The sequence below is a fragment of the Condylostylus longicornis genome, unplaced genomic scaffold (assembly GCF_029603195.1).
Source record: "Condylostylus longicornis isolate FDR11 unplaced genomic scaffold, ASM2960319v2 ptg000055l, whole genome shotgun sequence".
Lineage (NCBI taxonomy): Eukaryota > Metazoa > Arthropoda > Insecta > Diptera > Dolichopodidae > Condylostylus > Condylostylus longicornis.
Genome location: NW_026578024.1, coordinates 8,052,364 through 8,065,016, shown reverse-complemented (window position 1 = coordinate 8,065,016; position 12,653 = coordinate 8,052,364). Strand labels below are relative to the sequence as shown.

Sequence of the window (12,653 nt, the reverse complement as noted above, 5' to 3'; positions counted from 1 at the left end):
ATACATTTCTATGTATATGTAAGTAAATATAAATTTATAATTATGTAGTATATAAAAATTATTGTTCATCACCACTTTGCTTATTTAATGTTATTTTTTTTGTTTTTTTATTTTTTTTTTAATAAAATTTTTTTTTCAATTTTTATATGCTTCTGCTAATTTCTCCTGTTTGATTTTGCGATATTATTTCTGTTGTTCTCCTTTTCTCTAAGATCTTTAATTGCACCAACTGAACTAAACATTACTTTAGTTGAGACTGAAATATAAAATGTTTGAATTAAAAAAAGATTTGAAATTTTTAAATATGTAATAATAATTTGATTAATTTTAATATATTTAATAAATTAGAAATAAATAATTATTTTTTGTTTACAAGAATAATTACAAAAATTAGTAAAAATTTCCATGATGAAAATTTATGAAAAAGTTAAAAATTTTTAAAATTTTGTTTTTATGTAGAGTCAGCGCCGGATCTCTCATTTATGTAAAGTAAACATTTGCAATAGGCGCAGGAAAGTACGGGAGCTATTGACAACTAAAAAAAAAATAAATTTTTAATATTTCTTTAAATTTTTTCCATTACGTGGTTTTAAAAATTTTTTATTGAAATTAGCTTGATAACATCTACAAACAAAGCCTATGTACAAATATTTGTCGAATAAAAAGATGAAATCTTAATTCCAGGCTTCTATTACCATAATTCTATGACAAATCTTGCATTCAGCATTATAAAGTTACAAGAATGTGATTTATTTTACGCCATGTGCAATGTTTGATTAATATTCATTGCTTTGAAAGGGGGAAAGGCGAACATTTCGGAAACTGCATGAGGCGTGAAAACCTTGTTTTAGAGTATTATATAGAGTATAAACTTTTTTTGTTTATTGGTATGCTCAATAGATGGACTTTATTATATTAATACAATTAGATTTTTTTTTATTAAATTATTACAAACAAAATTTAATTTATTGAATTAAGGCAACAAATTTTGGTAATTTCTATACATAACATACATATTTAATTAAAATAATAATTTATATTTTAAAAAATAAATTCCGTATTTAGCACATTTGATAAAACTTTCAATAAAAATTATTGTAATTCTAGAAATAATTACGAAACAAATGATTCAATAATGAAATTTTAACATAATAATTATGAATTTTCTTCGTCATCAAAAAATACAAGAGAAAATATTGAGAAAATAAGTAAAAAAAATCCAAAAGGAATTATTTACCATTTCCAGTTGGTGTTGTCGTTGCTGTAGTAGATCTTGTATTATATAAATTTGCTGAATTACGATCATTATTTGTTGAATTTGCATTTGGATAACCATTCGAATATGGCGTGTAATTATTATTTAAATCACGACCACAACTTCTGCATTGATTTGCCATTTTCAAAATTTTATTTAGATATAAATTTTATATTTTTATCAAAAAAAAAAAAATCTTCTCGAAGTCTGTAGAGTTTGGCTTTTTTTGGTTTTTTTTTGAGTATTAAATTTTTTAAATCAGCTGTTTTTTAGCAATCTTTTCGTTTTATGAGGTTTTTTATTTTTTTAATATTATTTGATTTTTTTTTATTTACTCTAATTTTATTATTTATTTTTATTTTTTTTAATCACTTTTACTAAGCTGTTGTTTGTTTGTTGTTTTTTTTATGTTCTTCACTTCGATTTTTCAATTTCACTTCAATAATTTGTCTGTTGTAGTTCTTTCTATTTTATTTTTTTTCATATGTAAAATTGTTTTGTTTTTTTTTTATTTTTAATTTTTTTTATATAAATAAAAAAAAAGAAAACAAACGGTGTTTTTAAGATTTTTTTAAACCTCCATATGCATAAATAGATAGGCTAAGATTGAAAACATAAAATACTTCTCTTTTGAATACGATGATGATTTCTCGAACTTTGAGAGAAAGAAAAATAACAATAAAAAAAGTCAAAAGAGAGTGAAGTGTAGTAGAAAAAAAAAAACATTTTATTTTCTTTTATAGTTTTGTTGCTTTTTTTTTACTTAGTTTTTGTTTTTATTAAAATAATAAAAGAAATTTTCTCGAAGCTCAAGTGTTTTTTTTTTTAAAGGAAAATTCAAGATTCAAATTCTTTGTACGTTTGGTTCGATTTGAGTTCGATTTGAACATTTTTGATAAATTGCCTAGTTACAGGCGATTGATAATAAATTTGTATTAAATAAAATTATTTAAAATGCTAGTATAAGAAAAGAGTATAGGAAGAAGAGAGAGAGATTTGAAGTGATTAACAAGATAATTCATTACTATGAAATTACTATAAAATTACTACCTAACGTAAATATAATAAAATGACAATGACCATTCTTCAATAAAATTTTCCTTGGTCTAATGTTAAGTTTTAATCATTTCAACTGTTCAGTGGATTTTTCATTTAATATAGTTGAGTTTGAAAAATAATAAAAAAATTCGTTTTAAAACGCAATTTTTTTTTCAAACGGAACGAAGCTAGTTATACCCGAACAGTATCCCATAGAATTACCCCATAGGTAGAAGGAAAATACCTATGCACATTTATACATATACACATTAATAATATTAGTTGTTTTACAGGTATGCAGAAAAGAAAAACAAAAATAAAGAAATAAAAACAATGCAAAGAGAAAGAGTAAGAAAGATTATAAAAAAGAAAAATTAAAAAACATTATTGATGATACTTGTATTTTGTACTCATGCTATTGATTAATGGTGATAATGATAATGATTGATGATGATAAAAGTGATTGTAATGGAAATTATTTTATATACCGGGTTTTTAATATAGAAGTCAGCTTTCATTAAATTACTATTTTACTTTTCTTTACAACTTAAATTTCTACTAGCTATACTTTTTCTATTGTCTATTTTAAAACTCTCTAATTTAAATTATTGTATACTTATTTGCGGGATCTCACACATTAGCACAAATGAAAAATAAAATTTTCTCTCTTCTAAAATTGTTTTTGTTTTCTTAATTTATAATTTTATTTAATTTCCAGATTTTAAATTTTTATTTTAATTTTATTTGCTTTTTTTTTTTTATCCTCAAAATAAAATTTTGATTGTTTAATACAATTGCATCTTACCCAGGTAACAAAATAAGGAAAATTATCGATATTCGTTTGCAGTAGTACGTAATAGCAATGTGCAGCAATAATTGGGGTCTACATTTTCTAGGTAACATAAGTTTCTAAAATTGGAAACTCAACTCTTAGAATTTGTCGTTTAGAATGGTTGTTTAGAATGGTTGTAATGTCGTTTAGATGTTATTAAAATTGTTTTGTCAAATTAAAGAAATATTTTGATTGATATATAATTACTTGGCTGTTGTTTACATTCACAGCTACATGTAATAAATTATTGTAACGAACAAAATGAATTTTGGCTTTAAACAAAGATTTAATGACTAATGACATGTCCGAATTTCTGAATTGGGCGGAGGGGTATTAATAAAAAAAATAATTAAATGTTAAAAGAAGTATATGTGCTTAGTTTTGCTGATACGTATTTTATTAGGTAGACAAAATGTCAAACTTGTTTATGCTAACAATTTTCATGCTTACTGGGTATTTTTGACGTTATGCTTTTATTGTTTTAAAATGTTACGATAGTAGTATGGTATTACTATGAATATTTTTTCCTTTTGATTATAAATATGTTTAAGAAATTGTGCTATGCGTCGCTTGACTTTGTTTGTATTATTATTGTTAACTATATGCTTTTGTGTCCGTTGTTTTTGTTTTTAATCTCTTTATATTTATTTTTTTTTGTCTCACTTATTTCCCATATTTTATTTATTGTTAATGTATATGTAGTTCACGCGGCCATCTGAAGTTCATTGTGCTAAAAACGTAAAATGCTGAAGAAAATGACAATTAATAACACGTTATTAGAATATGTTGGTATGTTTGTGTTCAAAAAACATAGTACTATACATACATATACAAATTCACGAATAAGCTGTTGTTTAGTTTTTTCTTTCTCTTTTAAAGCTTTTAATAATTTTTTTTCCTCTTTTATTTTATAAATTACTCCAAACATTTTTAATTAAATTTAGCACAAACACAATTTAAAGAAAGAAGAAGAAAACAAAATTTTGCTTTCATTTCAAAATTATGTTTACGCGAGCATATGTATGTAGCTAGTAAATTTTTATTTCTTTAAAAATAAATTTCAATATATGTATGTATACATAAATACAAATGAGATGAGTTCAATGAGCTCATTTTTAAATTAAATGACTATAATATATTATTGTGAACTTAAAAATATGATTTCATTGAAAAACAAAGTTTTGATTGTGAACTTTTAACTGTTATGATATTTTTGTATATGTACGTACTTAGATATAGGGGCAGGTTATATGTTTATGCTACATATGATTGATTTTTATAAGTTCACCATGACCATTTAATAGTGTTATACATGAAAATGACCAGCGTTTTATATTTAACGATTCTGGCAATTTAAAAGGCGATTTTTAATACTATTTGAAAATTTTCGGTCATTTGTCAACAGAAGCAGTATAAACTCTTTATATAGTTCACCTCATAAATGTCGTTATTATAAATTGGGCAATTGACAGCATATCTAAAATATTAGACAAGCATTATCCTTGCAAGAATTCAGAGCTTTAAATAAATTAATTTATTGTTTCCCGAAATTGAGTTTGCCGATTGTCGACATCAAAATATTCTTATACATAACGTAATTGATAATTATATACTATAACGAACTGTTTTTTTTTTTAATGCACAAAAATCTCCAATTTCACCTACACAAATTTTATTAATTTGAAAAAACAAAACATGATAGTTGCGGTTATAACAAGCTGTAAGATGAGTGGTTTGGTATTTGAAATTGGTAACCTCTTACAAATGAAAAAGAGTTATGCATAACTAAAAATGCAACTAATTTGGTATTTTTATTTTTGTTTTTTTTTTTTGTTTTTGCATGAAGAATTTCTTATTTTGTAATACTAACATATACAAACATATTTTAATATATAAAAGTAGTAATATAAATCTTTAGTAAAATGAATTGATTTGTGATTTTCAATAAAAATTAAAAAAAATATGACTATACAAAAGGTAGTTGTGCAGTTTATGTAATATTAATAAATTTGATTTTTTTATGTTTGTTTTCAAAAGCGAGTATATACAATAGTTTCTTTCATATAATGTATGTATATGTATGTACAACAACTCAATAGAAATGACCTGTGATGGTATTTTTATATATTATCGATTGGTAAAGTTCGTTCAACCTAAATCAAGGTTATCGAATCATTAATAAGAAAAAATTATTGAGATTTTTGTTTTTGAAATTTCAAGTTGGTGTAATAGATTTTTGTTCATGAAATAGATTGATTTTAATAAATTTTTAAAATATTATAATAAAAAATAATTATTTATACAATATTAGAAATAATTTAGAAGAGAAAATTTAATTTTTAATTTGACACCATTTTTAGAACAAAGCGGCAAGTCTTAAGTAAAATATTCATTTAATTAACAGAATAATAATTTAATAATCATTTAATTAACAATTAACAATAGAGAAGTTGAGAAAACTTTTGACTCTATTACACATGATGGACTTGTGCATAAGATGTTGCATCTAAATTTTTCTTTTATATTTTATTAATATGATCTAAAACTTTCTTTACAAGAGATTTATTTTCATAAGGATATTGGAGTTTAGATCTAAAAAACACAGAAATGGTAGTGAGGGTTTCTCAGATATCCATCATACTTGTGATTGAAAATTGCGGACTTCAAATATTTGCTGAAACACAAAAATGTCACTGTTATATCTCACAACCTGTAAATTGGTTATAAGAATATATGAAACTCTTCCCATAAATGGATTTTTTTGACTTTCTAACTGCATAACTCTCTTCTTATTTCTGATATACAGTGTTGTACTTGTATTAAAGTTTTCTAACAAAATATTTGGTAAGAGAATTTTACTATATTTGTAATTGTTTTTTTAATTACCTTACTTTATTATAACTCTCACAAAAATTTAAATTTATATGAGGAAAAAAATAGTTTATTTACGGTTTCCACCATGGACAAGCGCGTTTTCATTGAATACTTAACATCGGAAATTTGGTGCCATCACATAACCTCCCTTATTGTGTGCAGTGCTGTTGGTAATTATTAATTCAAGTGAGAGCAAATAATTATAATTATAATTATTATCGTATGATATTTTTCTAATAACATGATAATAATTATTTACTTAAGATCTGCTAAATTAAATTACTTAAGATCTATTACTTTCAATACCTACTCCATACTTTAAAATATTATGAAAGAAAATTTTCAATGACAGATGAGTTCATTAATATAATTTTATTCATTTGATATTACATTGTTGACGTATATTGTGTTAATGAATTAATCATATTAATAAAATGTGGCACAATTTAGACATTTTAGATCCGGTAATAAAAAATTTTGTTAAAGTAATTATTATATAGCTTTTATGTAAGTACATAAATAAATCGATTTTATATGTACTCAGGAAATACGTGTTTTACACATCGTTCATTTTTATATACGTCATAAAAATTTTGAAAGTAATTGTTGTAAAAATTATAAAATATTGTTCATATTACTTGTAGGTACACCATAAAATAATATTCCTTTATTGCCTTGTATTGTATTAGTTCCATGAAGTGCAACCGCAATAAATGGCATACACAAATTTTTCGGGATAAAGAATAAAAATCATTAAAAAGATAGAAAAAAAAATTTTGGTTACAAACCAAGTGGAACTAATTGTGAATTGTGAGTTAGTATAAAATTTACTTAATTACACTAATGTATTTAAAATTTCCTATAAGTGTACTTACATATATAACATATTGATTAAGTTTCAATAATAAATTAAAAATACAAAAAAGAAAATCACCTAACGAGTTTTCAATTTTTAAAATATGTATACATATAACGTGTTAAGCGCATACAAAATTGTACATAAGAGAGGAAGAAAATTTTTGGAATGTTGATGAATTTCATTTATTTGTGTAATTTCAATAATATTCGTATATATTAATGTAGATGTACGTAATTATTAAAATGTATTACACTTTAAAAATTTCATCTACGATATTTCTATAATATTATGTGTTTTATATATATTTATACATGTATGGCTGACGTCATATAAATCAATATTTAATTTTGCATTATTGCAATACATTATTTTATGTAAGACGTAAAGAAATTAATAAATTATCATTTTAGAGATTGAAGTTGTAGAAAATGAAGATTCTTGAAACGAATTTTGCAAAGAAAATTATAAAAATTCTAATGACTCAACAACATGCTTTTCTGAATTTTGCAATCATCATCAGAAATGTAATTTATTTTTGATACACCCTGTTAGTTACAATATAACTTTAATAAGAAATCACAAAACACTTCAAGATTTAATTATATAGACATCTCAAAATCAAAAAGCGTTCTTCCGGCCAGAATAGGAGAGACAACCTTAAAGTATGCAAGAAAATATTCATCTTTTATAAATCGATTTAAGGTATTTGATTTGATTTAAAGCAAAACTTCATAGGATTAAGCACGTAATGACGATGATATGCCCGCATGTACATATGTACATAGTTGATCGGGGAAATTCCTATCAGAGGTTCTTTCCAAGACAATATAAAAATCAAAATAATGTGTTTGTTGATTTATTTCATCGAATGAAAGAAAAATCTATGAATCTGAAACATATTTTAAATAACAAACAAAAGATGGATAAAAGATGACATTGAAAAGATTACAAAATCTAGGATATTGAATGAATTAATTATGCACTCTTCTTAAATATTTGACAACTTTTAATAGGTTAATTGCTATTATTATATTCACAATTATGAAAATCATAAAATTTCCTCATCATTTTTTAAGTCTCTTCTTTCCCTATGATGCAATTAAATAATTTTTTTTGTAAATTTTTCCATTCGATTGCTATTTGAGCTTGTGTATTGTGCTTGAGCCGTGTATACTTCAAAAATTCAATATTTTAAAATTTCACTTGTGTTATAAAACGCTGACATATGCAAATAAAAAATTTTTGAAATTAAAATTAGCTCATTTATTAATTACATAACCGGGATTTTAATTTCTGATGTAATTCTAATATTTATTCAATTTTTTTTCTGTTTTTTTTTATGTTATGAACACATCAACAAATTGTTCATATTGTTAATATTTCCCTAATTAATTTTAATCACTCACGACAATAATTTCTTCGTTTATTTTTTTATATAACAAAATATTTATAATTCTGTTAATAACTAAATTTTTGATTAATTTTCTCTGTTTCAATAAAATTAAAATTGAAAAAAAAATTATACATATAAGTAATTTGAATAAATTCACACCACGTTCAAATCACAACTAAAACATAAATATTCCTCTTTTTAAGTAAATACGAGCATTTATTAACCGTAGCGCGCTGTTAATAATATTTCCATAATATTTTATTGGAATTTTCGATCTGAAATAAAAAAAAACACAAAAATAAAAATAAAATATATATATGAATAAATAATATAATATAATAATAATAAAAAATGGATGCATGCACTTAAATAATGATATGTGGCGGCTTTGTAAACGCTTGTTCGTATGTAGATTTTATTTTCATACATGCGAATTTGTTATATGTATAGCAAATTTAACGAGTACTTATAAAATAATATAAAAAAAAACAAACGTCAAACATCTTAGCTTAAAATTTTCTTATATATTAAATACAAACATCATTACATCAATATTTGCATAAATATTTCTCTATTACCGGCCCAGACTATTAAGAATTTGTATGTATGTATGTATATATAAAAAAAAATTAAATAATTGAAACATGCTATAATATTTAAAAAATCAAAAAACAAGAAAAAAAAATAATGAAACAAACATGAAAAAATTTTTAAAATTAAGAATACAACTCTAAGCATCAATACTTGAAATCGAATAATATGCTAAAATATTATAACGCTCCTTCAAGAGTAAATATAAAAGATCAAAGAGTAAATATAAAACACCCTTTCATAAAACATTCACAGAAGATGTTACGGAAATTTATTCCGATAGATGGCTTTATTCGAACGTTAATTCGAAAATCTTGGATACTTAAATTTCAGGGTAGTGTTTTTCCTCTTTTATAATAAGTCGTTCATAAGAAATAATGTTCCATTTACAGAATGCGTTGAATTAGATTGGGGATATTGGAATATTTAATAACTTTAAGGCAATTCGTTTTAGACGCGTAAAATTGTTTAATGTTTTCAATTATCTTCTCTCTGACGGAGGGTTTTTAAATTCTTATAATGAACAACCAAATTCTTAATACTTAAACTTAATAAATTAATTTTTCCCTATGTAGCTATGAAGTACAATATTTGCCCAAACCATTCTTAACAAAATAAATTAATTTTCAGACAGAAATAAGTTTAGAAAAATTAATATATTTCCTTACAGCATATTAAGATGTTAGCAACGGTTCTCGCTGCGGATCAACAGTAAGATAAAAATATGCTCTATAACGTGATTTCACGTACATAATACGTTTTGACATTTTTTACTAAATTTTATTTATTATATTTAAAAATTCCTATGAATCAATGGTGATCTGAAATAATTTTTTTTCTATTTATTTCCAAAAGAAACAAAAAAAAAAGAAAGAAAAATCTAAAAGAAAAAAAATTACAACTTTACTCTAGAATTGATGATTTTCCACCTGTACAGTGTTTACAAGTTTTTCAAAGACGGAGAATGAATAAAAAGTTTTCGCTTTACATTGAAATGATCAACAAATAATCGAAGGTTTTGAAAAAAATTGAATTTGAGAAATTTTTGGTATTATACAAGAAATCTTAAAGGGTTAAAAACTTTGTTGTTTTCGGGTTATTGTTTATTTACGTTATAATTAGCAGAGTTAAAATGTAAAATGTCAGTTAAATCATTACCATTTTAAGTGAATTTTAGATTCATTTATTTTATTTATTTATTAGACACAAGAGAAAAGGTTTTTATGAACAATAAAAAATATTTGAAAAATATTTGAAATCTAGCTTATCGTAGATTGCATACTTGTTGGCATAATATTACGTTAACAATACATTTAATATTGTCAAATTCGCACTCTTTATGTACCTGAATGTAAGGTTTTCATTACATTCAATTGAAGAAATTTTTCTTTTAAGAATGCGAGATTAAAAACTGTAATGAATAAAAGTTAAGCTTAGTACTTATTAAAATATTCAAATTAAATGTCAAATCTAAAATCTGATTTACATTTACATCCATATTATTTCCGACCATTTGCTCAAAATAGATTGTCAATTCTTTTGTTTTTGATAGTGAACGTGATAGGGAATTTTGTGTTTGTAGTTTTGAACGATAGATGCTCACTAATTGAAGAGCGGATGAGCTCAAAATTGAATATTATTTCATCTTAGGTTTTAGTTATCAAATTCATCGAAGGTATAAATTGCAATTTTTATGAGACAAAATAAGTTAAGAATTAAATCTTTTTCTAGATTTATTGTTTTTCTTTGAATGTGACTAATTCCTAAAATTGGCTCCTTTAAAACATTGTATGTAGAAATAATTGCAAATAAATTTTTCTTAATTAATTTAATGTTGATGAAAAAATAATTCTAGTTTTCGATATTTTAAATATCATTTTTATAATTGGTTTTAATTGAAAACTGCAATTATTTTCGATTTTATATCCATATAAATTCCATTTATAAATTACAATCTCGTACTTAAAAACTAATTAGAAAGCATTCTTAAATTTTAATAAGCATAGTACCTATGTATATAAGGTTGTTGAAATTTATATGATAGACTTTGCCGCCTATAGACTTTTACAATAGACTTTGTTATATTTTATTAGAACGTATAACATTATAGTATTTTATTATTTTCCAAGTTAAACATAATATTATAAATGCTCAATTCATCAATTGTTATACATATTTCTAACTGCATATAAGTACTATGTACAATAATAGGAATTAATTGAAATTATGATATTATAATTAAATATTTAGTATAAGTAATAATGTAATGATCATTTCAATAAAGAAGTCATTATATTATTTAATTGTCGTCATTTTAGTATAATGGGGGTACAATAAGATTTGTAAAACGTTAAAGTTAATTAAGAAAGGAAAATAATTGCCATAAGATTAAGAGAAATAGATTTTTTTGATTGCTATAGTTATATATACATAAAATTTATTATGGCACCCCCAAGGAGATAATTTGTTTGTCTATAAATTTCAATTGCAGCAATTCAATTTGTAATGTGAAATCATTGAATTCTGCGTAGTCAGTTTAAGTTTATTTTATTATATCGAGAAAAGCAGCGCTTTATTCGTGCAAAACGAGCGGAAAGGTTGCACTGCTTTGAACTGAAGGGACTTATTGATGTTCAAATATTTTAGGAAATTTTAAGTTCATAAACCTTTAAGTTTATGAGCTTTGAAGAGGCCTAGCTAAATATAAATATTCAACATTGAATAAGGAAATAAAAAGAATATTGAACAGAATGACTGCGAATTGCAAGAGCTTACTCAAAAATGTGCTCGAAAGCCAGTTCTTTTTGCGAAAATTTTATTGCTAGATTCAACTTCAATGTAATTTGTTTTTTAACTTATTCTTTTTAAGATATTTCGAATTCACTCAAATATTTTGCTTTAGTAGACAAGTCAATTAATATGCAAGTGAGTTTACTATGTTTTTATAATATCAATGTTTTTGTGATAATAAAACAAGAGTCAATTTATGATTTAAAAGCAAATGGCTTTCATTCTCGGTTTTATTATCAATTATTACTAATAAAGCATATTTTATTTGATTTGTTCTTAAATCGTTTATTAGATTATTAAAATGTTAATAAAAGGATTTTAATTTTGAATAGGTTTACATAATATGCGTACATTTATTTACCAGGATGAAGCTTTTGTTTTCTTAGTAATTTATGACATTTCAGTGACATCACATTTACAATTATAAAGTCTATTATGTTACTGAATAAATATGATATGAATAAAATTTGTATTTGGAAATTTTCAACGGATTTTAGAATCAAGAATGAATCTTTTAGTTCAAATTATAGACGAAAGCTGTCCTTATTGTCTGACATACAATTGTCAAAAATCATGTAAATTACAAGAATTGCAAAAAATATACAAATTACGCGAGAGCAATGATTTTTTTAACACTTTTTCAGAATGATATTTAAAATAAAATGTTACCAAAATAAGAAATATGCATTTGTTGGGCTATTTATGAACTTTACTGCATTTGAACGCTAAATGTAAAGAGGGTTCGAACGCTGAATGAAGTTTTTTTTCATTGCAATAAAATTAAATTGAGGTTAAATTTTATTACTTGTGTATATTTTTTACGGCGAAAGTTCAAAATTGTTTACATTGGCTTGAAAATGTAATTGAGATAATAAGGTATGGGTTTGGTAATAATGTTGATATTTTCTCAGTTCACTTTTTTTTTCGGCAAAATAATCGCAATGCCAACATGGCGTTTTTAAAAAATTACAATATACAGTAATACCTCGGTTTATATCGTTTTTGGGACCGAAAATGTACG

General features: G+C 23.7%; 1 protein-coding gene across 3 annotated transcripts; it reads right to left on the bottom strand.

Moving 5' to 3' along the window:
* Nucleotides 1-123: 123 nt before the first annotated feature.
* Nucleotides 124-8,602, bottom strand: LOC129611752 (probable cyclin-dependent serine/threonine-protein kinase DDB_G0292550). Of its 3 annotated transcripts, none has more exons than XM_055525053.1 (3): nt 8,265-8,602; nt 1,238-1,720; nt 124-256 (listed from the first exon to the last, which is right to left on the bottom strand). In XM_055525053.1, exons 2-3 carry the CDS (start codon nt 1,395-1,397, stop codon nt 156-158), a joined length of 261 nt encoding a protein of 86 aa, XP_055381028.1. In that variant the 5' UTR covers nt 1,398-1,720; nt 8,265-8,602; the 3' UTR covers nt 124-155. The 3 variants fall into 3 exon arrangements, with proteins under 3 accessions (XP_055381028.1, XP_055381029.1, XP_055381030.1); XM_055525054.1 differs by having other exon boundaries at nt 8,384-8,602; XM_055525055.1 differs by lacking the exon at nt 8,265-8,602 and adding an exon at nt 2,782-2,812.
* Between the last annotated feature and the right edge of the window lie 4,051 nt (nt 8,603-12,653).